This window comes from Nyctereutes procyonoides, unplaced genomic scaffold (assembly GCF_905146905.1).
Source record: "Nyctereutes procyonoides isolate TBG_1078 unplaced genomic scaffold, NYPRO_anot_genome, whole genome shotgun sequence".
NCBI classification, from domain to species: Eukaryota; Metazoa; Chordata; class Mammalia; order Carnivora; family Canidae; genus Nyctereutes; species Nyctereutes procyonoides.
Window position 1 is genome coordinate 3,296,264 of NW_026575036.1, and position 26,290 is coordinate 3,322,553.

General features: G+C 35.1%; 1 protein-coding gene and 1 pseudogene across 7 annotated transcripts in view; one reads left to right on the plus strand and one right to left on the minus strand.

The window, feature by feature from the left end:
• Positions 1-24,271, plus strand: part of PIK3C2G (phosphatidylinositol-4-phosphate 3-kinase catalytic subunit type 2 gamma) — a 355,918-nt gene extending 331,647 nt beyond the window's left edge. For 6 of the 7 annotated variants that reach the window (XM_055318866.1, XM_055318867.1, XM_055318864.1 and 3 more), the window contains 2 exons: positions 14,443-14,568; positions 22,293-24,271. In XM_055318866.1, coding sequence (XP_055174841.1) covers positions 14,443-14,568; positions 22,293-22,445 — 279 coding nt within the window. In that variant the 3' untranslated portion in view covers positions 22,446-24,271. Of the gene's footprint in view, positions 1-14,442; positions 14,569-22,292 lie in introns of those variants that run through there. The other variant, XR_008663575.1, reaches the window with a different exon arrangement.
• LOC129505659 (small ubiquitin-related modifier 1-like) lies at positions 1,048-13,462 on the minus strand (annotated as a pseudogene).
• Positions 24,272-26,290: the final 2,019 nt, after the last annotated feature.

A 26,290-nucleotide genomic window follows, 5' to 3' on the forward strand; every position in this document is an offset into this window, starting at 1 on the left:
TGTCCATTAAAAATCCATATCCCAGGCCAAAAAGTACAAATAAAATCAAAAAGAGCAGTGTTCTGTTGAATACACTTCTGCATGAATAACTTTATTAACTGCTAGTGAAAATTAGAAGTTTTCTGGGATCTTCTGACAAGACTTTTATCTTAAAATGCTTTCTCTTCAGTGAAGCCATCTTTGGAGTTAGTCATTTACTCTCATCATCTCTGTCTTCACAACTCCAGCCTATTTCTCTTCTTTTGGTCCAGACCCTCAAATTTTAAAAGAAGCTTCAAGTTAAGGAAAGGTCATTTTTCCACAGTTCAGTTCTCTGAAAAACTTCCATCTCCCACTGAAAGTCATAGTCCAGGAGTGAAGCAATCACATGCTAGAACTTCAGGGCCAATTGGAAAGTCATCATGAACACTCGTATTGGTCAATCTTATTTATCACAAGCCTGAAAATGCACAGTCCTGGAAAAGGTGGCCTCTCTGTTCACACATGTAATTTTTAAAAAGGAAAGGGCAATATGAAGGGGGCTGAGGTTTGATCACCAAAAATCAGCACAATGAAAACAAGTGATAATGAATAATGGGCACTAGAATTCAAATTACCAGATGTTTTAAAGAGATGGGGTGCCAGTTTTCTTTTTTTTATTTATTTTTTTTTATTTATTTATGATAGTCACAGAGAGAGAGAGAGAGAGAGAGAGAGGCAGAGACACAGGCAGAGGGAGAAGCAGGCTCCATGCACCGGGACCCCGACGTGGGTTTCGATCCCGGGTCTCCAGGATCGCGCCCTGGGCCAAAGGCAGGCGCCAAACCGCTGCGCCACCCAGGGATCCCTGGGGTGCCAGTTTTCAATTCCGTTTTGAACACCACATTACAAAAGAACTATTTTTTTTATTTTATTTATGATAGTCACAGAGAGAGAGAGAGAGAGAGAAAGAGAGAGAGAGAGAGAGGCAGAGACACAGGCAGAGGGAGAAGCAGGCTCCATGCACTGGGACCCCAACGTGGGATTCGATCCCGGGTCTCCAGGATCGCGCCCTGGGCCAAAGGCAGGCGCTAAACCGCTGCGCCACCCAGGGATCCCAAAAGAACTATTTTTAAAAATAAAAAAAGGATTGAGGGTAAAGAAAAAAAATAAAAAGAATATCTAAATCGTTGAATGACCCCCTGTTTGTTCCTGATAAACTTCAATCACATCTTCTTCCTCCATTCCCAGTTCTTTTGGAGTGTGATTATCAGCAATTCTCTGACCTTCAAAGAGAAACCTGAGTGAATTCATTGGAACTCCCTTTCTTTGACAGTATGATTTTTTAAGTTTTTTGAGATGTGTTGCCATTTTCACTTTGAAGTGAATCTCACTGCTAACCTGTCCAATGACTTTGAGTTTAATGTAGTCTCCTTACTTCTTATCCCCCAAGTCCTCAGTGGAAGGTCTTGCCTCCTGGTCAGACATGGTGATGGTGGCTTCACCCAGGGTCTCCGCCCTGCAGCGGCCTAGGGTAGGCAGAACCTCGCTCTGGGGTTTACAAATCTGTCTCTCTTCCCCACAGCACAACAGCGCGGCTCGGGTACTAGATTTTAAAACACACACACATTTGGACCTTTAATGCACTGAAATAAATATAAAAAGAAAAGAAAAGAAACAGGAGAGAAAGAAGTAGACTCAAATACATTGATAAGAACCCCTGGCTAAACACACACACACACACACACACACACACACACACACACACATTTCATTACATTTTATTTTCTATTTAAAAATTTTCTCACAATTTTAATGTATATGTGTAGCTTGGAGGTTCTTACTTTTAAAATATACATTCCTGGGACACCTGCATGGCTCAGCAGTTGAGCATCTGCCTTTGGCTCAGGGCATGGTCCCCTGTCTGGAATCGAGTCCCACATCAGGCTCCCTGCGAGGAGCCTGCTTCTCTCTCTCTAATGAATAAATAAATAAATCTTAAAATAAAATATACTTTCCTATGTGCAATTCCCAGTGATTGATTCTGTAACTATGGGTTGGTATTTTTTTTTTTGAGAGAGAGAGAGAGAAAGAGAGTGTACATGAGTAGGGAGGGGCAGAAGGGTGGAAGGAGAGGGAGAGAGAGAATCCCAAGCAGGTTCCATGCCCAGTGTGGAACCTGATGTAGGGCTTCATCTCACAACCCTGTAATCATGACCTGAGCCAAAATCAATAGCTGGGTACTTAACCAACTAAGCCACTCAGGCACCTGTAGGTTGGTATTTCTATGTGTTTTACAGGCATCTCGATCTCATATATCCCTCTGTTCTTTCATATCTAGACTTGTTTTCTTCTCTCTTGATTCCAATATGAGCATTCCAGAAGGCTCTTTGACACAAGTGGTCCATGGACCACATTTTGAGAAACATTTCTCAAGTGGTTAAATACCCTACAAGTGGCACTCTACATATAATGAGTTCAGTACATGGCAATAAGCAAATTATGGTGCCTATTAGAGAAAACGCTTAGATTTAGTAAAGTTAACAAAAGAGGGTTTTGAGGGGCACATGAATGGCTCAGTCAGTTAAGCGGCTGACTCCAGATTTTAACTCAGGTCATGATCTCATGGTCCTTAATTGAAGCCCCATGTGAGACTCTACAATCAGCAGAGTCTGCTTGAGATTCCCTCTCCCTCTGTCTTCCCCCACCACCCCTATTCACACATTTGCTCTCTCTCTAAAAAAGAAAAAAGGGGTGCCTGGATGCACAATCAGTTGAGGAGCTGATCTTGGTTTTCTCTTGAGTCCTGATCTCAGAGCTGTGAGATAAAGCCTGCCTTGGGCTCTATGCTCAGCATGAAATATGGTCAAGATTCTCTCTCCCTCTCTCTCTGCCCCTCGTGCCCATGCTCTCTCTCTCTCAAATAAAATAAATAAATATTTTTTAAAAGAAAGAGGCTGTGAGAATAAAGCACACATGATGGCAATGCTCAACATATAAAAACAACAATGTTCTGTGTATCCTTTTAAAACTAACTTGGCTAAGTCCTCTGCCTATCCCAATTCAATATTTTAATCTAGATTTTTAACAGAAATTTGTCATTGTTCCATCCTAGATGCACTTCAATCTAAACCAACATCAATTTCTTGATAAAAGGCAACTTTCCAATAATAATTATCCCAATTGTATTTGGCTTATGTTTCATTAATGAAAAATTATTTTTCTAGAGTTGGCCCATTATGACATCAGTCTCCTATTTCAAAGGATATGATGCAAAGCAGTGGATAGTGAAAACTAGCCAACCTAGATATAGATATTGATTTTTTTTACCAAGGAAACACTGACCCTCAAAGATTACCAATTATCTCTTAATGAAGCAAACCATAAATTGTTCTTAAACCTATAATAAATCATATGCTAATGATAATAGATCTCTTTCCAACATCAGTATCTTTAACTAGTCCTTCCTTTGTGAACTTTACTATTTTGGAATTTTCATGAAACCTCACTGTCCATCTATTCTCTAAACTTCTTTGATAGCACTCTTTCTTAGGCTTCCTTAGCTTTTATAAATTTAAACTAGTTAATGTATGTAGTGGCTTAATAAATACTGGCATATTCACCTTTAGTCCTTAAATGAGAAGAGTTTCCAGTATTCAGAGCTTTAATTCTTCAAACTGATCTCCTCAAAAATTCCATTTAGTCTTGTGACTTCGAAGATTATGTGAATTACTCCTAAATTTATATCTCTACTTTAAATATTTCTCTGAACTCAGTTTACATATTTTCAACTGTCTGATGGGCATGTGCATTCTGATATCTTGCCATCTCTTTAAACTCAATATTTCTAAATTATAGTTCTCTACTTTTCACTAAAATCAACTCTCACTCTTATCTACTTATTTCAAAAAATTGTTACACCAATCTCAAGTAACCTTGATCAAAATTCTCTATTATTTATTTTCTATATTTTAACTTGTTCCAGTACCTCTATGTATAATCATCAGCAAATCCTTTTATTTTTTTCTTAAAGATTTTATTTATTTATTCATGAGAGACACAGAGAGAGAGAGGCAGAGACACAGGCAGAGAGAGAAGCAGGCTCCATGCAGGGAGCCTGATGTGGGACTTGATCCAGGGATTCTAGGATCATGCCTTGAGCCAAAGGCAGATGCTTAACCACTGAGCCACCAAGGTATCCCATCAGCAAATCATTTTAGTTCCCTGTCACTTTTATTATTGCCAAAATCCTATCCTATATTATCTATTAATTCACCTGTGGATTATTTTGATTGATTGTTATATTCCTATCCTTGTTTTCTACTTCTTTTAATCCATTTTGCACAAAACATCCTAAAATTCCATTTTTAACATATCAATAAAATAAATTTCCATTTTTAACATATCAACAAATATGCTAATAGAACCTTTGTAAAACTCAAACTCTTTAGCCTAATATTTAAGATACTACACAGTTTAGCCATACCTACCTTGATATCCACCACACACACACAAAACTTATATTATGTTCGAAATGGTTCATTCGTTTTTTTTTACCAAACACACTCTAGTCCTTCTAGCAACCTATATCATACTTTTACTTACCTTCTGTTTACTTTCTATATCCATTTCAACTTCCAGGCTCAGCTCAAACCTCTCATCCTTTCTGAATGATGCCTTATCTCAGTTCTTGAAACTTATCTTTTGGTTCATCTTGTAGTTTCATTTGAAAATATACTGATCGTAAAAATTGTCAGAAATATATTTTGTACACTCTTCAGTGCCTAGCATAATACTATGTCCTTAATACATGTTTGTTAAATAAGTGAATATTCATTGAAGTGTACATCACTGAGAAAAATAGCCACAATGCAGGGCAGTTTAATTTGAGCTATATTTATAAATGAATAGCTTTTCTCTGTGAATTCTGCTGCCTGTAATACTTGATACTAATCTGAGAATGATAAATATTTGACCTTCACATCAGTCTTACTTGAAAATAGAGTGATTTCCTGCTGAGGATTATGTCTCTAAATATTCAACAACTCTGGATACTAACCATATCTCTAGCTGACATAACCATCAATGTACAGGTCACCACATGATGCAGATTTTATCTAATCACTCTCCTTTACTGACGGGCTTGTATCCTAGTTGCTATTCTTTATCCAAATCTTCCTCAATTTGACATTCTAACTCAATCAAACAAACAAAAAAGCAAGCAAACAAACAAAACATAAGCTAGCATCCTGACATTGGTTCTCTTAATTTGATTTCTTCATGAAATCAACTTGGGAGTCACATTAGCATCATAGTTGCAAAAGACATACCTTACCAACAACAAAAAATTTGGCATCCATTCACAGACAAAAGTATGTTTGTGGGAGCATATACCAAGGGATCCAGGAGGACTCTCCCTTACCTATGTTCCAGATAATAGACACACAGACCACAGTCCCAGCTGAGAACCCTGAAGTGGCTCATGAATTGGTTCCAGTTCCTCTTAGGCATGGTCAGTGGTCAGAGAGTTCCTGGAAAGCATTGTCTTTAATAGTCATCCACAGATGAAAGAGCCTTTGTGGAAGTCCAGGTTTGCAGACAAGTTTCATCACACTATTGTAGAAAAAACCACGAGTCTGAACACTTTGAAGTGGGTGGTTAGTAAAGACTGGAGGAGCTGATAGTTACTTCAAATTTGAAGACAGCAATGCAAAACCTCAAGGAACATGAAAAATCAAGGTAACATGATACCACCAAAGGATCACAATCATCTTCCACTAACCAAACTCAAAGACCTGATATATGTGATTTGCATAATACAAAGAATTCAAATAGCTTTACAAGGAAACTCAGTAAATTACAGAAAGCACAAAATGACAATTCAACAAAATCAGGAAAATAATAAATGAAAAATGAGAAGTTTATCACAGAGAAAATTTTTAAAAAGAAGCAAATTTTGGAACTAATGAATATTATAGATGAAAGGTGAAAAAAAAAATGCAGCAGAGAGCATCACCAGTAGAATGGATCGAGCAGAAGAAGAATCTGTGAGATAGAGGATGGGAACTTTGAAATTACCCATTAAGTGGAGAACAAAAAAAAAGAAAAAAGAAATGAAAAAGATTGAAGATATCCTATGCAAATCTAGGATACCATAACAAGAACTTTGAATTATTGGAGTTCCAGAATAATAAAGGGAGAAGTGACAGAAAGCACATTAAAGACATAATGATCGAGTATTTTCCAAATCTGAAGAGAGATTTGGATATCTAAGCTCATGAAGCTCATAGTTTCCCAAACTCTACTTCAAGAGATCCTCTTCACAATACACTATAATGAAACTGTCAAAAATCAAAGACAAAGAGAGAATCTTCAAAGCAGTCAGAGGGAAAAAAATCTTGTAACTTACAATTTACCCTTCCTGAGGTTATCAGCATATTTCCCAGCAAAAACCTTACCAGCCAGGAGGGAATGGAATGATATATTCAAAGTACTGAACTAAAATAAATGCCAACCAAGAATACTTTACCTGACAAAGCTGTCCTTCAGAAATGAAGGAAAGATAAAGACTTTTCTTTTTTTTCTTTTTTTTAAGACTTTTCTAGACAACTAAAGCTGAAGGAGCTCATCACCACTAAGCTTGCCTTATAAGAAATGCTGAAATAAACTTTTCAAGTTGAAATGAAAGGATACTAATAGCATAAATACATATGAAAATATGCAACCCATGGCAAAAATAAGTATACAAAGTCAGAGACTCAAATAATGTAATGCGATGGAGTACTAACCACTTAGCTCTAGTATAAAGGTTAAAGGGCAAGAGTATTATAATTAACTATAGCTACAATAATTTGTTAATGAACAAACAGTATCAAAAGGGGTAAATTGTGATTTCAATAACATAAAAGATGAGGAAATAAAGGGTAGAGTTTTCACATGTGATTGAAATAAATTTATCAGCATAAACAGACTATTATACCTAAATTTTTTTAAGATTATTTATTTGAGGGGGCAGGAGGGGCAAAGGTAGAGGGAAAGAAAATCTTAAGCAGAATCCTCTCTGAGCCTGATACGGGGCTCAATTCCACCACCCTGAGATCATGACCTGAGCTGAAACCAAGAGTCAGATGCCCAAAGAACTGCACCACCCATGTGCCCCTATACTTAAGATGTTTTATGTAAGCCCCATGGTGCAAAACCACAAAGCAAAAACCTGTGTAGTAAAATCACAAAGGATAAAGGGAAGGGAAATTAAAGCATAGCATTACAAAAAATCATCAGTTCACAAAAGAAGACAGCAAAAGAGGAATAAAACGGCCAGGGAACTAAAAAACAGCCAGAAAACAATAAGATGACATTAGTAAAGTCCTTAGCTATCAATAATTACATGTAAGTGGATGGAATAGATTATTGACAGCTGTACATCATATATCTGTATCTTTATTTAAATCATGATAAACTGTTTAGTAGGACAGAATCCAAGCAATGTTTGAGGTGTATAGGTAGAAAACTCTGAATACTTTACCTCTGAATTACTAGTTTCTGGGTTTTTTGCAAAAAGTTTCCTATACTATGAAGTATAACAATATCATAAATCTAATCTTTCCGTATCTCATCTGTTTTTCACAATTCCTCAATAATCATTAGCAAAATGTAGTCTATTTCTTATTTGTGCAACTTTCTTAGCATTGGGGGATAGAAGCTGAGGTTTAGAGGATTTAAAATCATTTAGAATGGTTTGGTGCAATTGTAAAAAAAAATGTTTAATTACCACTTAACTCATTAACAATTCTTCAGCATTTTCTATGGAGCAGATTGTAAAAAATAAATGAGGTTTAAAGCCTTATTTCGTACATTTTATTAAGATTGAGAAATGGAAAAACTTGCCAAACTTCACAAGACACTTTAGTAGCAAAGTCTGGAGCTCTAATTAAAACTCTGGATTTTTAGAAGCAATCAATTCCTATGCATTGAGTCAGAAAATAGAGGAATTCTATCTACTGGACTGGCTTCTAATTGTTAACTGCATCAAGTTGAGGATTAAAATTTTTTTAATATGTATATAATAAGATGATCATGCCCATGAGTTTTTTATTTCTGAAAGTAGAAATGGTTTAGCAACTTTTCTGCGACCTCTCATAGTGTTAGACACATGGTGGTTTGATTTTTGAGTTGATTGTTGAAAAAAATTACTGAAAATCACCTATTAGTGACAATAATTCTATTAAAGCCTTTATTGGTGTGAAATGAAGCAGAAGATCACCCTAATTTAATTCAGGAGGACCTGAAATGCATCCCATTCTATATTAACAAACACACACAGAAAGTTTGGAAAGATCATCCCACCATTTCTTTAACTGAAGGACTAAGCAAACTACATATCACAAGCACTTTTATTGCACATTGTCATTTTATAAAAAGACCCTCTTTGTGTTAGCTAGCCTGAATTTCAGACCTGCAATTTGGCAGGCACATAGATGAGGAAAATGCTTTTTATTGTTATTTTGTTTCTGGCATAGACCTCAGGTTTTGGTAGCACTATCATATTTTAATCATCGGCAGTTGATTTCTACTAAAGCCTATCTTATCATATGATTGGAAACATTTAAGTTAAAAAAAAAGAACTAGATGGGAAATTCTCATAAATTATTCATCAAAAAGATAAGAGCCTATTAAATACAATTAAGCTTTAAATTAATCTACAGAAGTTATTTTTAAAGCATCTATCCTCATCACATTTCTGATAAAACTTGATCTAGAAGTGCTTTTACTTTGAATCTGGTGGTTTCCTTTGCATTCTTTGTAGAGGCCCAATATAGGGGTAGTGGTTAAGAGCACAAGTCATAATAAAGCCTTTTCAATAAAATAAAGACCATAATACTGGCTCAAAGTTTACTTTATGAGAGTGCTTTAAATAAATACTCATTATGTGATAGTTATTATTATTATTGTATATGAAAAGTGAGTATCTTCTTCATAAACTCATGAAAATATTAAAGGGTTGCTAGCATACCCTACAATGTGAAATAGTTTTATTTACTTTTTACACAGTTTATATCATGCTTTGTTTTTATAGCAATATGCTACTGTTTATCCTTTTTTTCTTAATTTTGATAAATTAACCTCTTTTTCAATATAGTTTTATGGTTAATGAATAGCTTTATTCATGAATTCATGAATAAAACTTCATTAACCATAAAAACAACAGCAGTAGCATTGAAAACCATTTAAAATGCTGTGTGCAAAGTAGTGCAAGAAAGGGAGGCAGAAATTAGCATATTTAATTATTTATACACCTAAGACAATACCATTAAGAAGTCAACACTGTGAGTAATGATTTACTAATATATATATATGCACCTTAATTTTTATAACCTAAAAACAATAACCAAGCTAAGAATCTCCTATACTTCATTCTTAGTTGAAAAAGAAGTGTCTGCATCAGTGATGCTAAGAATATGCTGAAGCCTTCATTTCCAATCTTTTCAACTAGAAAAATTTACAATTTTTTTCCTAAAAAATCTGATAAATTTAAGAAATGTAAAACAAAATATAAACTACTATAAATTCAGTAGTGCTTTTAAAATATTAAAATTGTGTTAACAAAAGACCTACATATATTTGAAAAAACAGTAGCACATATATATGAGACATATATATTTCCTCTGTAGGGAATACTTGGTGCAAATGTGGATCTAGCACCTAGCCTCCACCCAAAGGTCTCCAGTAGGCAGGTCTCTAATTAAATTGTGCCTATTTTTGTTTCTTTCATGTATTCCACAAATGGGGTATACAGAGGGGAAAACTGCACAAGGTTGAGTAAGGGCATGAGAACAAAAATGATTTTAGTTCACACTCTACCATCTAGTTGGCCTCCAAGAAATTGTCAGGTTAGCTCTTGAAGGAGATTGTTGTACTTATTGTTAAAGAGATTCTTTTTAAGGAGTGAAGTGGAAAAAGTCCAGAGAGATAGAGAAGACTGTCATAGAAGACTGGACAAGGTGTCCGGAAAGGAAGACAGCAATCAGAGACCAAGTCTTCAGGGGAATGTGAGGAAGGTGACTAAAGATTGCTTTTGTGATTATAAGTAATTATGTTACAAATCCAGTCTAGCTCCAGTTGCAGACGAAAAGGGGTAAAGAAAGGTAGTAAGAATCTAATTGTTTAATATGATCTGAGTGATGAGATAAAATCAAAGTTTTAGAAGTGAACTATTGAGATATCAGACATAAAAAGCAGATCTTAACACGAATACCCCATCAGCCACGAAACCCAACAAAGCACATGTGAGGATCTGCTCCATCTGCAGAGGGATGCCATCAAACAGCTAAGCATTCAGAGTAAACCTTGGGAACAGATCTAAGACACATTCCACTTTAGCCTTAGGAAGTTAAGAAGACTGCTAGATTTTATATTGCATTATAAATAATGATTCAATAAATAGCTATGGAGTACTTTCAAAGAGCTATATGCTATAAATATATAGCTCACCCATTCAGTCATTACATAACTATTTATTTAGTATTCACTGCGTGCCATACACTGTTAGGAACAGGTTTTCTAGGAAAGAAAGGCATGCTGTGAAAGAAAGGCAGAACTATGAAAGGAAAGGAAAGAATATGATAAAGGTAAGCCCGATATCAAAGGAAGATTTTAAATTTTTCATTGGAGATTCGAGACCCTTTGAAAGATTAGGACAAAGGAACTGAAGGTGGGGTTAGGGTAGTAGAATAGTGAGTAACCAATGGAGCAAAGCCCAAAGGAATTGCTAAGGGTGGAAAGTGTAAAACATTAAGACGAATTTGTCTTTTAAAGAATTTCTAAGCTCATAAAGGAAATAACATATATAAAACTTTTAGAAACATAAAAAGTGAGAAACATTTTAACACAATAACTAGAATATATAGAACTCAAAGTTAGGATGAGTAACAAAAATGAGGTTTAGAAGACTTCACTTGATCTTCTGAGTACAGTAAAAATATTAGCCAGAATTCTAGAAGAAAGTGTAGCGCTGTTTGACTTCAATCTACTGTGAATAAGAAACCCTCTGGATGATACAAGGAAACTTTCCATTGTTTGGACTGAGCATCAGACTAAGAGCTCTGCATCTCCAAGCCTTATAACTCCTCAGGTCAAAGTGTTAAATCTTTGTCAAGGTCTAAAATCCAACCAGAGTAAAAATCCTAGGTTAAAACATTTAGACAAGCATGGGTTATTAAACATTTTGAAGTTGAATTTAATTCACATAAACATAAGAGCAAAGGATGAAATGAGAAGTATTGATAAGAGAGCTAGAGTTTTTTTTTTTAATAAATTAGCTGTGATCTTTAAGTAACAGGATATGGTGAGAGTCAGAAAGAAAGAAAATAACATCCATAAGTCAGCTTCTTTGGGAAAAAACAAAAACAAAAACAAAAAACAAAGAAGGACTCTCTGAAAGACCCAAGAAGTCAATGTCTGCATTGAAATCTGTTAAGGACAGAATAAGCCCAGTGCTGCTCAGATATAATATACCCCTGATTTTAAATTGAAACCCGTGCTGTTCTATTATTCTAAAACCTTCAGGATATTCAAGGACCTTGTCAAGGACATTAACTTGGAAACAGAAACCCAGACCTTTCATTGCTAAATGCTTGGTGAAGGCTGGTATGCAAAATATCTTTCTCTGTGTTTGGGTTTTATTCTTCAGGCAGTGGGAATGTGACATGATCAAAACAGCTTAATAGAAAAGTTAAGTACAACAGTGATCTATGGAATGAATGAAGGAAAGAGATGGGAAAACGAGGGCATAAAAAGTCGTTAAAATCCAGTTACAGTAAGTTAGGAAATAAAGATCTGTGGTGGAAGATGAACTGGGGCAAACAGGGAGGATGTTGATCTCAGTACACACTTGGATTTGAAAATCAGTGACAAAGGAGACACTAGAGAAGACAAACAGTATAACTTAATATAGGTTGAACAACTTAGAAAATTTTGTTTTGGAAAGGTTAAAGAAGGATAGAAGATAGATGTGGTTAGATTTTATATAAGGGCACCAAGAAGATATTCAGGTAGAAATACAGATCGCTAGGCTGGGATTCAAAGGATGAATGAACCATCTAAATGGTTCTCAGTTAGGGTTAATTTTGCCCCCCAAATGACATTTAGCAATGTCTGGAGACATTTTTGATTGTCACAACTAGGAAGATATTGCTATTGGAATCTATAGATCAGTGATGCTGTTAAAATATTCACAATGTGTAGAACAGCCTCCTACCACAAAGATTATGTGGCACCAAATGTTGATAGTGTCAATATTAGGAAACTCTGTTCATAAATGCCATAGTATATTAGGGATATCTTGTCCAATCAGTGTATATAGTATATTTATGTTTAATGTAAATTTAATTCATAGAAAATAAAAATAGTATCAAACATCTATTAAGTCTTACTCTATTTCACCCCTTATCCTCACATTACATGGTGTATTTTATCCTTTGAATGCTGTAAGGCATATATCGCCTTTATCCTCATTTACAGCTTAGGAAACAATCCACTGAAAAGTTAAGATACCTGCCAAAAGAGACATAGCTAGCAAATTTGGGGGCCCAGATTGCAATCAAAAAGTCCATTTTCAGTACCATGATTCTAACCACTAAGTTGCAACATATAGTGATTATAGGTATAGTATCCTCATGGTGGACAAGAGAGAATTATATAGAGCAAAACATTATACTCCCTTCATCTTTCTCCCCAAGCCAAACCAAACCAAACCAAACCAAATCAGACAAAACAAAAGCAAATATTAATAGCAATGTCTTTTTGAGTCACTGAGTATTCCATTATGTCGTTGATATATTTGATATACTGAGCATTTTGTCCTGGAAGAGGGCCTCAGAAGGGGAGGAAACCTTGAGCTCTTATCCAAAGCAGTGGTTTTGACAATCTTAGCATTTTGACATATGATATATCCAGATGTATTGTATCTAATTTGTGAGTACTAAAAAAGAGCCAAACTTTCCTAATATAATTTTTACTATGTAAATTAGAACTGAGTAAAAATTAGTACTGTAATAATATCATATTTTCTTACTTTCCACTATGCTTTCTTGAGTGCTAAAGAAAGATACAAAATTAAAGCTAATGACATTGAAGATGGTACTGGATGTTCACATGTAAATGTCACTGTGCTTCAGAACACTAAAATGTATTTGTTGAAAATTACCAATTTAATAGTTAGAATGAAGTCAACAAAAAAAGCATTTAATTCCTCAAGTTTGACTTTTAAACCATCCTCTTTAAATATAAATTATATAAACATTTCTCTTTTTATCAAACTAAATATACAGAGTTTTAGTATGACTTACTCTCCACTTGGTCAAGATGACAAAGGTGAAACATTTCTTTGAAGTGCAGTGGTTTCCAAATTTTTGAAACAGTGGATTTATTCCTCAAATGAATATTAAGACATAAAAATATCCAGCGGCACCTGGGTGGGGCTCAATCAGTTAAGCATCTGCCTTAGGCCCAGGTCATGACCCCAGCTTCCTAGGATTGAGCCCCAAGTCCAAGCCAGGCTCCCAGCTCATTGGGAAGCCTGCTTCTCCCTCTCTTTTTGCTGCTCCCCTGCTTGTGGGATCACTCTCTCGTGCTCGCTCTGTAAAATAAATAAATAAAATCTTTAAAAAAAAAAAGAGAAGAAAGAAAGAAAAAGAAAGAATGAAAATCCACAATCCTTATCCACAATAAAGAAAGGTAGAAAAAGAAAGAGAGAAGTTCTGAAGCCAGAATGGGGAAGCTGGGATGAGAGGTATTTGGGGGGCCATTTAGGACAAACTGAGAAGAGGGGATCCAAAGATCTAGCCATCAACAATATTGATCTACCCATCAGGCAGCACTTTAGGCAACTTTGGAGGTTCCATAGTACATAGTTTGAAAAGGATTATCCGATATATTTCAGGGTAATTTAGATAATAAAATTATAATTATCTTAAAATCTTGTAAGTATATTAAAGTTGCAAGTCTAACTGATATTCTAATTAAATTCTACCTTAAATGTGATATTATTTAATATGTATATATGCATATTAAAATTTTATTTTACGTGTTAAACTTGCAATTTTTTTATTTGCAAGTGGTGGACAATATCCTGAGGCACTTAGTTCCTGTCTCTGTTGTGGCTTATATTCATCTCTTGACCATTTCTGTCAAAAATGCAAATGTGTTTTTTACTGTAAAAAAACTAAAGTAAATTATATTTAATAGGCTTTTAAATATAGTTCTCTGACACAACACTTAATTTAAAATGGACAATTTTACTCTTTTACTCTGTGCTTTGGGAATATTTTTGAGCAATGATGTATTTCTTTTGATTGTTCTCTTATTTTCTGATAAACAGTACTGTAATAAATTTTGATCCTGCCTTTGGTCTCGGTATTTAGTAGCTATGTATTTTTTTCTTTGATAGCAACATGCATTAATATTTATAACCATTTTCCTTTGCAGCATCTCCCAGATGGCTCTGCGCCCAGTGCACATGTTGAATTTTATCTTTTACCATATCCCAGTGAAGTTCGTAGGAGGAAAACAAAATCTGTTCCAAAATGTACCGACCCCACTTATAATGAAATTGTAAGTATGATTCATCTCTTGTCCAGTCGCTTTGTATTTTTCTTACCATTTTTCAGCTTAACAACCAAATATGGAAAATTTGCAGTAATTGGCAGCATTATTCCATAAAGGGAAGACATTTCACAAAATAGCCACTATGTGCTGATCACTGTTCTAGATACTATGGGAACTGGAAAATACAGATTCTGCTTTTAAAGCACTTATGAACCAATTTTCAAATTGTGGCTAGCTTCCAAGCAAGAGCCCAGGATGGCTTTTTGTTTTTTGTTTTTTGTTTTTTTTGGTTTTTGGGTTTTGGGTTTTGAGTTTTGGGTTTTTTTTTTTTTTTTGCCTAACATCATCCCTGACTTCATCTTATTTTCTCCAACCTTATTTTCCTTTACTTGGTCTTCCTTATCTAATAACTTTATCATAGTGTATCCTGTGTATAACATAAACTTTAAGTGACTTTTGCAAAACTCTGGGGGTCACAGGGAAAGAAAATATGGATGCTTTAGAAAGGTTGAGTTGAGGAATTTTTTTTTTTTTTAAGATTTCTGACCCGAGGATCCAGTGGGTGAGACAGCCTTGAGAAAGGCAAACAAATAATCATCTGAGCAAGGTGCAAAGGAGATGAAAGGAGATGGAATCTAGGGAATAAATGTAGGGTTTGCCTCAGAAAAATGTAGGGAATTGGATATTCAAAGTAGGTTTGTGTGACCATCACCACAGTCAAGGTATAGAACAATTCCATCACAAGGACTCCTGGTGCTACCTTATAACCACAGACATTTCCCTCCCTCTAATGCCTACCTTCCCCTTCTCCCCATCACTGGCTACTAGTAATCTGTTCTCCATCTTTATAATTTTGTCATTGCAAATGTTATATAAATGGGAATCATACAGTTTGTAACATTTCAAGATTGGCGTTTTTCACTCACCATAATTCCATAGCCATCTATCCAAGGAGCTGCATGCATCAGTAGGTTTGTTTCTTTTCACTTCTGAATAGTCGTAGTGCTATGGAAGTATAATGCTGTTCACCCATTAGAGGACATCTGGGTTATTTCTGGCTTGGGCTATTGCAAACAAAACTGTCGTGAACAGTAATGTATAATTGGTTTTTGTGTAAACATAGTTGTAATTTCTGTAAGATAAATGCTTAAGATGTAATTACTGGAATATATGGTAGTGGCATATTTAGTTTTGCAAAAAATTGCCATACTCTTTTTTATACCATTTTACGCTCCCACCAGCAATGTATTTAGTTTTCTCTGAATCTTTGCCAGCATTTGTTATTATCACTATTTTTAATTTTAGTTCTTTTGATAGGTATAGAATGATACCTCATTGTGGTTTTAATTTGCATTTATTTAATAACTAATGATGCCGAACTTTTTGTCATGTACTTATATACCATCCTTTTTGGTGAAATGTCTCTTCATGTCTTTGCTCATTTACTAATTGGATGGTTTGCATTTTTGCTGCTGAGTTTTGAAAGTTCTTTGTATGTTATAGATGGTAGCCTTTGTCGGATAATTGGTTTACAAATACTTTCTACCTGCCTATAGCTTGTCTTTTCATTCTCTTTTCAGGGTCTTTCCTGAGAAAGACCTTGAAAGAAAATTAAAAGTCTTTAATTTTCATTTTGTACAATTTATCAATTTTTCCTTTTATAGACTACAAGTCTAAGAACTCTTCACCTAGCACCAAGTCCTAAAGATTTTCTCCTGTATTTTTCTAAATGTTTTATAGTCTTGCATTTTATATTTAAGCCCATTATCCATTTTGAGTTAATTTTTGAATAATGTATGAGGTTTACGTTGGAGTTCATTTTTTCTTACTTGTGAATGCCAATTACTTCAGCACCATTTATTGGAAAAACAATGCAACAAATGTCTTCTATACCTTCATCAAAAATAAGTCAGGAATATTTGTGTGCTCCTGACCTTTTATTTCCTCATATCTAATCATGTTTTCAAGTCACATAAGACACCTTGTCATTCCCTGAATAGTCCTTCTGACCTCTGTGATGGAGCTCATTCCCTTTACCCTTTCCACTCTTCTGTGCCAACTTTGAAGCTCACCTCAAATGTGGACTCTGAACCACTCTCTCCTCCTAGACTCTTATACCACATTTAACATCTTTTACTTACTCTTACAGGCTTTTTCTTCCAGTATATTGTAAATGTCTTGAGGATGAGGAAAATACCTTATCTTCTTAGTATCTTTAATACTTAGTTGTTTCCAAATAAATTTGTGGAAATAAATATTTGCTGTAGTTTTGTGACACTTTATATGCATGTAAAAAATGTAAAACTATATATATATTTATAAGTTAATAAGGAAAGATCTTTTGATATTTTATTTGTCATGGTGTCAATAGCTAGAGATATATCCTCCCAACAGTATATCATTAGTTTTCATATCTTCTGAGTACAAGATCCCCTACATCAACATCAAGAAATTTTTCCAGACCTAATGCTATGCTTCAGCATTTCTAATCTCAGGAGGGATGTAATGACAAAAAGCCACTTAACAATTCAGGAGTTTAAATGAACTTATGTTTTATTTCAAGCTATCTGTATTATTTTAAAAAATAGTAAATATACATGCATGGAGATTATAATGCTTCTTGTTTCCATAATGCATTTCTTATAAAGACTGGTTTTACTTTCTCTCACCCTCTGTGATACAGGCCTCTCTCTGTGCCAAACCCTTTAATTATTTCAGTGCACTCTTAGCAACCATGTATATGTGTTTTTTAGGAAACCCACTAAGTTATCACATGGCATCCACATTTTTTTTAAGACTCCATTTATCTATTCATGAGAGACACACACACAGAGAGAGAGAGAGAGAGAGAGAGAGAGAGAGAGAGGCAGAGATGTAGGCAGAGGGAGAAGCAGGCTCCATGCAGGGAGCCCCACGTGGGACTCCATCCCAGGTCTCCAGGATCACACCCCGGGCTGAAGGCGGCGCTAAACTGTTGAGCCACTGGGCTGCCCAGCATCCACCTTTTTAACTTCTCCCCTGCTCTGCTTCCTGAGCACTGCTACATCAGCCTCTCAGTATGACTGGGATTTCTCAAACTGCCAAAGCTGTGCAATGTTCTGGGAAGTAGGAGAGAATGACCTCACTCTCCTTTTTATATAAATCTCTTAAAGGAATACAAAGGGCATATTACACTGCATCACCAATGTCCTACAAAGCTTTTCATGAAAATAATTCCATTTTTATTCAGAGCGCTCTCTCTCTCTCTTTTTTTTTTTTTTAAAGATGAATTTGAGGGGAATCCTCAAATTCTTTTTTTTTTTAATTTTTTTTTTAATTTTTATTTATTTATGATAGTCACAGAGAGAGAGAGAGAGGCAGAGACACAGGCAGAGGGAGAAGCAGGCTCCATGCACCGGGAGCCCGATGTGGGATTCGATCCCGGGTCTCCAGGATCGCGCCCTGGGCCAAAGGCAGGCACCAAACCGCTGCGCCACCCAGGGATCCCGCTCTCTCTCTCTCTCTCTCTCTCTCTCTCTCTCTCTCTCCCCCCCCCCCTAGTACCCAGATTGAGAAAGGCTGAGTCAGGGATACTGCCAAGGGTCCCTCTCATATCCACCCTTCAGATACTAAACTTTCTTGCTACAAGATTTAGCTTGTCTACTTGACACTTCCCAGAGTGATTCCCAACAGACTTTGTTAGCAGTCTCCCTGAAAACCTCTATCATATACAAATCCATGTTGTGGACATGACTGGGCTGAAGGTAGGGTGGAGCTGACCCTTGGAATGCTCACAGAACTGTCCTACTGCTTTTAAGAAGCAGAGCTGGGATTCTAGCTCCAATGCCATTGCTTTTTCCACTCTGTTGCCTTTGGCATCTGGTTAAAAACTATCTTTTTTTCAGTTACTCTTTAGAAATATAGATTATATTGTTATAGTCAATGTATTTTATACATTGTGTTCCTTTCTTATTGTTCTATTATAAAATATAAAGGAAAAAATTAAAAAGGACATTAGAATAGGAACATTCTATGTGTTTTACATTCCTTAAAATATCTTGCAGAATGTTCATGATTATTTAGGATAGCACTATGTATATGATATACTCAGTAAGTCATAGCCATTGTTATATGTATCATCCTCTCATTTTGATATTCATAACATGATGAAAATTATATTTGTAAAAAAAAAAAAAAAAGACATTGAGCCGTGATGTCAAACATTTCAACCAGGGTTAAGCAACTAGTTTTCTTTCTTTTTTCTTTTTTTTTTCTTTAAAAGATTTATTTATTTATTCATGATAGACATAGAGAGAGAGAGAGAGAGAGGCAGAGACACAGGCAGAGGGAGAAGCAGGCTCCATGCCAGGAGCCGGACACGGAACTTGATCCCGGGACCCGAGGATCACGCCCTGGCCTGAAGGCAGGCCCCAAACCGCTGAGCCACCCAGGGATCCCCTTTTCCTTTTTTGTTTTTAATTGGAGTTCAGTTTGCCAACATATAGCATAACACCCAGTGCTCATCCTGCCAAGTGCCCCCCTCAGCAACTAGTTTTCAAATCCAGAACTGCCAGATTCCAAAACTCATATTGACCCCACTAAGTTATGCTGCTGCCCCTCCTTCTCTTCACCCACAGAGTTCTCCCGTTCTCACTTGTTTTGAACTCTCCTTCCCATTATCCTGCCTCCTCACTCCCCTTCCCACCAGCAGTAGGCACATTCCAGTTTCCATGTTATTAGCCTTCCACTGAAGTCACTCTAAATACACTAAATACACTCTAGAATTATTTACTATACCCTCATGTCACATAGCATGCAATGAGTGCTTATATCCAAGTTAACAGATGTTAAGTACCCTAAAGTTTTTTCTGTTTGATGTAGTAATTTCAAACCTATGAGTTCAGTATTTATCAGAAGGCAATGAACTTGGTGCATGTCTATGGGTAAAAAGTATTATAAAGTGAAATTGAAAGAGCTGTGCATTTTGGTTCTATTTATGTGACAACAGAATACATATTAAAGCCTTTGGTGAAAAAGTCTCAAAGAATATAATCATTTGTGTACTTCTTTAGCATTACCCACTAATTATTCATTGCACAATAAGAAAAGAGTGCTTTTTTTCTTTTTTACTTATTTTTAGAAAATTGTTGTTTAAATTCTAGTTAACATACAATGTGGGATTAGTTTCAGGTGTACAATATAGTGAGTCAACACTTCTATACATTACTCAGTGCTCATCACAAGTAAGAGTGCTAATTTTTTTAACAATGTTATGGATGCAGTAAAGCAATTAAAATATATATCATCTATGATGTGCAATGATTACCTGTCTATAACACTTCAGTTACTTTTCATAAAATAATTTTTGCATAACAAAGCACAGGGAAAGAAATATATAAGGTAATATAACTTCTGGAGTTCAAATGTTTGTATTTTAACCAAAAGGCAATTAATTCTCAAAGTCATTTCTTGAGAATTTCAGCTTGCTAAAAACCAAAGAGATTCAATTCTGTCTGGAACTGTTTTCTCCAGACAACTAATCCAAAATACCAAGAAACAGCTGTTCTTTGTCTATTTGATGGATCTTTTTCAGCTATAATTTATTAGCGTTCAATATGTACCAGGCTTTGCAGTAAGACTTGCATTCATTATCTCGCTTATTCTTCCCCACAGTGCTAAAAGGCAAATATTATTATCACCATTATGCAAATGAGAAAACATATAGTTAACAATAGAATCATATAAATATAAATTATTATGTGTGAGAGAAATTTATATCTTTAGATCTTACTTATATGATTCACAGAGTTCTTAAACCAGACTTTCACAAAATCCTAATGCTTAGAGTTATTCCATTTTTCTCCTTCACATACAGTAACACTTTGAGGACCCCTTCATCTATTTACTCTGTAAAATAAATGAGTTTGTCTGCTGAAAGTGTTGTGTGAAGGAAAATGGAGGGTATTTTAGATAGTTCAAAATAGCCACTGTACAGAAAAGGAAAAGGAACTTACTCTGAAGTCTTGGAAAGATAAGAGTCCAGGAGGAGGGGATTCCTGGGTGGCTCAGCGGTTTAGCGCCTGCCTTCTGCCCGGGGAGTGATTCTGGAGTCACGGGATAGAGGGCTCCCTGCATGGAGCCTGCTTCTCTCTCTGCCTCTCTCTCTCTCTCTCTCTCTCTCTCTCTCTCTCTCTCTCTCTCTCTGTGTGTGTGTGTGTGTGTGTGTCTCTCATGAGTGAATAAATAAAATCTTAAAAAAAAAAAAAAGAGTCCAGGAAGAGATGTGGCTCAGAGTCCATACTGAGAATCCTGTTGCTGTTAAAGAAGATGAATTAAAGTGGTAGGGCTTTGAGATTTTTAAGGCAGCCCTTAAAATCTTCTACTATCCCAGAGGAACTCAATAAATAAAATGGAATAATTTGAATCAGTATTCCTAAGAAACTGAAAAGATCTGAAAAGATCATCTTCTGTCTGGAATGAGAGTAGGATGCTAGAAGAGTAGGTAGCCAGGAGCTGTCACATGAAGCAGGGTAGATTGCATTCACATGGCATATAGCGTCTCATGTCTCTTGATTGAATTGTTATTTACTTGATAAGTAAATCATTGTTCAGAGGAGCTATCAGACTGATTTTGAATGGAATTTCACCGATAATTTTGTGTGTTCATAAATACCAGACAGATGCAATGCAGTGGACCAGAAACCATATCCATATACACTGAGGAGCCTCCCAACTGACTCAAAGGGCTTCCCTCTCAAGTTTTTCCTCTGCTTCTTTTTTACATATATAGAGAACTCTTCTTTCTGTCTTGTAGCTTGGCTATAAAAAGCAAGCAAGTTTGTAGCCACATATGAAACTCCTTTCTAATGTGTTCTAAGTAGTTTCCCTGGCAACCATGTTGGATTTATACACAGCTCTCCCCTCCCTTCATAATGGGTAACTAATTTCTTGATAGTACTACACTTTTGAAGTTTCTTTACTACTGTAGGCACCCAGTGGTAATGCCCATGACTTAGTTCCTGGATATTATAAAACACAGTTGAACAGATCCCTTTTTAGAAACTAGTTACTTACATGCCTAGCAAGTGAAAAAGAGCAAGACCCAAAACTCTACATATAGCAAAATTACAGCTCAGATTCTTAAAAAGTAATTATATATGTAAAACAAAAAGAACACTGAAATGTTAACTATAATTATCTCCCAGGGGTGGAAATACAGATTTTCCTTTCTTTTTTTTATATTTAATAAGCATGTGTTTTTATAATTAAAAATTAAACCATTTTAAATAAAATAAGCACAGAATGAATTCTTCAGATGTAGATGGAAATATTGTTATACTGCACTAAATTAACACAAGGAAATCTACTCTCTTCATTAGTCTTCAACAAAAAGAGATAGTGTTCAAGGTCCCATGTTGCACAATAAATTCAAGGACAGTTAAAAGGCAATGAGTATTTAAATTTCTTCCTAGAGAATAATTCACAGTCATATTAAATGTGGGATGGACGATTATTAATGGAATCAGAATAAATTCTAAGCTTCTTAGAGAAATATTCTGTGATCAAACTCCATTATGTTAGTAGAAACTTTAGCTTTCCAGAATTAGAGTTAGAAATGAAAGATTCTATATTAAACAATCTATTCCAAGCTAAATGATATTAACAGCTAAATATTTTTATTAAAAACAGTATTTTTAAATGTGCATTTAAATATATCTGATTTATATTTTCATTATTCTATCCTTTTTTAGGTGGTGTATAATGAAGTCACAGAGCTCCGAGGACATGTCTTAATGCTTATCGTGAAGAGCAAAACTGTATTTGTGGGAGCAATTAACATCCAACTTTATAGTGTCCCTCTCAATGAAGAAAAATGGTACCCACTAGGAAACTGTATAATTTGACCATTTCTATCAACCAATGCATTATTCAATAGCTACTTATATCTTTTTCCATTCCTGGGCCTCTCTATCACAAAAGCAGGACATTTTTGTTGTCAAAGATAGCTTAGTGTACCAAGGACACAACATAAAGATATAAAAACTAGTCTTTATAGTTATATATTCTCTACTTGTGTTTCATTCTTTTCTTAGAATCTTATCTTCTTAATAAAATGTCAATTTATTGTGTAAAATTCAATATATAAAATAATACCAAAACATTTCATTTTAATTTATCTTTTAATTCAAATATGTGTTCACATTTTTTAATTGTGTACCTACAGTTAAAGGCAACACTATTACTGTAGTTTCCAATACAGTAATAAATAAGACTCAGCAATTAATTCAAGACCTAGCTATATCTCTAACAAATTTTTAAGCTTGAATTAAATATATATACCTACATTCTGACTTATAATCCTATTTATTGAGGAAATTAATAAGCCCAGGTTTTCTATCAGAAAAACAAAGGATAAATGCCTGAAATTCTTAAACCCAATTTTTGGAAGAAACTTCTTTGCAGTTTCTTTTCAATGTCAATCAATTAATCATCACTAGATTTCACCCAGCTATAGGCATGATCACATTTTAAATTTCATTACCCCTTAACTCCAAAATGTCAAACTCTGAAACTCTCCCCTCTGATCAAATCCTCTTCTCTTTGCACATCAAGAATTTCCCTTAATTCTGAAGCTACTTCCATATCCATCATGACCTGAGTAGACAATACTTCATATTTCCACCTGAAAAATAAGTACAACTCACAGCATTATGCCACATTCTTTAAGAGAATCAAATAGGAGTTCTCTTTTAGTGTCTGCCATTTAAGTGACTAAAAAAAAAAAAGTTTAACTTTTGCTTTTTTTAATGCTTCACTGTGAATAAATTAAAAAGTAACTTAAGCTCTTATATATGATCATCTACATAACCATATAACATGTAAAGGTCTCTAAATCTATTCATTGAAAATATTTGAGTACCAGCCTACAAGAGGCAGAAAGGCAGAGCAGACAACTGCCCTGAAAGGAAAAGTGATTCAGACACAACAGCAGGGCATAAGCAACACACACAGGATACCCTACTGAAGTGCCAGGTTCTGGTGAACAGGAGACACTGCACTGCAAGGCACTTCAGGACCTCTTCACCATGAAGTCACTACTTTCAAAAGCAGAAGATATTGCTGACTTTCTTAAAGTAGAGAAACAGAGATGTGGGCAAAATGAGGAGACCGAGAAATTTATCCAAAATGAAAGGATAATACAAGCCATAGCCAGACCTAAGCAAAAACAGATAGAAGTAACGGCTGATAGAGAATTTAAAGCAATGATTAAAAGGATATTCACTGAACCTGAGAAAAGAATGGAAGAAATGAATAAGACTCTTAACACAGAGATAAGGAATAACATAGTAGAGATAAAGGGCTCAATAAAACGAAATGAGAAATGCACTTGATGGAATGAACAGCAGGAGGGAAGAAGCAAAGTAGCAAATTAGTGACCTGGAAGACAGAAATGAAAAGCAATGAAGTTGAACAAAAAAAAGAAAACAGAATTATGCAAATGAGAATAAGCTTAGGGATCACAGTGACTCCATCAAATGTAATAATATTCATATTATAGGAATCTCAGAAGAAGAGAGAGAAAAGGGAGCAGAAATTTTATTTGAATAAATAATAGCTTAAAATTTCCCAAACCTGGAGAAGGAAACAGATATCCAGATCATGGAGGCACAGAGAACGCCCATCAAAATCAACAAAAGCAGACCAAGACATAGTTGTAATTAAATTGGCAAAATAAAAAAATAATAATAAAATAAATAAATAAAAAGAAAAAATAAATAGGCAAATTATAGTAACCAACAAAAGATTTTTTTAAGCAAATCATTTTAAATTTTTATTTATTTATGACAGTCAGAGAGAGAGAGAGAGGCAGAGACACAGGCAGAGGGAGAAGCAGGCTCCATGCACCGGGAGCCCGACGTGGGATTCGATCCCGGGTCTCCAGGATCGCGCCCTGGGCCAAAGGCAGGCGCCAAACCGCTGCGCCACCCAGGGATCCCCAAGAAAAGATTTTGAAAGCAGGAGGACAAAAGAAGACAGTAACTTACAAAGGAAAATTCCTAAAGCTAGTAGGAGATTTTTCCACAGAAACTGCAAGCCAAAAGAGAGGGGCATGATATATTCAAAGTGCTGAATGGGAAAAATTTGCAGCCAAGAACATTCTACCGGCAAGGCCAATATTCAGAATAGAAGAAGAGATAAAGAATTTCCCTCAACAAACAAAACTAAAAGGGTTCATGAACACTAAACGACCTGGCAAGAAATATTAAAGGGGACTCTGAGTGAAAGGGAGAGGCCAAAAGGGGCAGTATAAAGGTAGGAAATACAAAAGCAGTAAAAATAAATATTTCTGTAAAAAATCAGTCAACTCACAAAATAAAAGGATATAAAATACATACCTAAAACAGGAAGGAAAGGAGTAAAGAATGGGTTCAAACTTAAACGCCATCAATTTAATATAGACTATATTATGCAAAAGAGATTATATACAAACATAATGGTAACCATAAATCAAAACTAATAAGTATGCAAAGGATAAAGAGAAAGAAATCCAAATATATCACTAAAGAAAATCAGCAAACCATGAAATAGGAAAGACAGGAAAGGATCAGAGAAAATCTCCAGAAACAACCAGAAAACAAATAATAAAATGACAATAAATATATATCTATCAATAATTACTTTGAATGTAAATGAACTAAATACTCCAATCAAAAGACATAGGTGAAAAAAAAAAGACATAGGTGACAGAATGGATTAAAAAAAAGAAAGATCCCCCTACATGTGGCTTACAAGAGATTCATTTTAGATCTAAAGATACTTGCATTTGAAATTGAGGGGATGGTGAAACATTTATCATGCAAATGGAGATCAAAAGAAAGGCAGAGTACCAATGCTTATATCAGACAAAATAGACTTTAAAACAAAGATTGTAACAAAAGACAAAGAAGTACTTTATAGAATGGTAGAGCAGACAATCCAACAAGAATATGTAATCATTGTAAATACTTATGCAACCAGTATAGAAGCACCCAAATATATAAAACAATTAATAACAAACACAAAGGAACTAATCAATAATAATATAATAATAGGAGAGGATTTTAACATCTCCCATCAATGGATAGATCATGTAAACAGAAAATCAGCAAGGAAACAATGGCTTTGAATGACACATGGGAACAGATAGATTTAACAGATATATACAGAACGTTCCGTTCTCAAACAGCAGACCACACATTCTTTGCAAGTTCACATGGAACTTTCTCCAGAAGAGATCACATATTAGCCCATAAAACAAGCTTCAACAAATTCAAGAATATTGATGTCATACTATGCATCTTTTCTGACCACAGAACTATGAAACTACAAGTCAGCCACAAGAAAAAAATCTTGAAAAACCACAAACACTTGGAGATTAAGTAAAACCCTATTAACAATCAATAGGTCAACCAGGAAATAAAAGAAGAAATAAAAAATACATGGAAGCAAATGCAAATGAAAACACAATGGTCCAAAACCTTTGGGATGCAGCACGAGCGGTTCTAAGAGAGAAGTTTATAGCAATACAGCAATACCTCAAAAGGCAAGAAAATCTCAAACAACCTATCCTTACAGGAGATACAAAAAGATTAACAAACAAAATCTAAAATCAGGAAAAGAAAATAATAAAAACTAGAACAGAAGTGATATAGAAACTGGAAAAACAATAGAACAGATCAATGAAACCAGGAGCTGTTCTTTGAAAAAA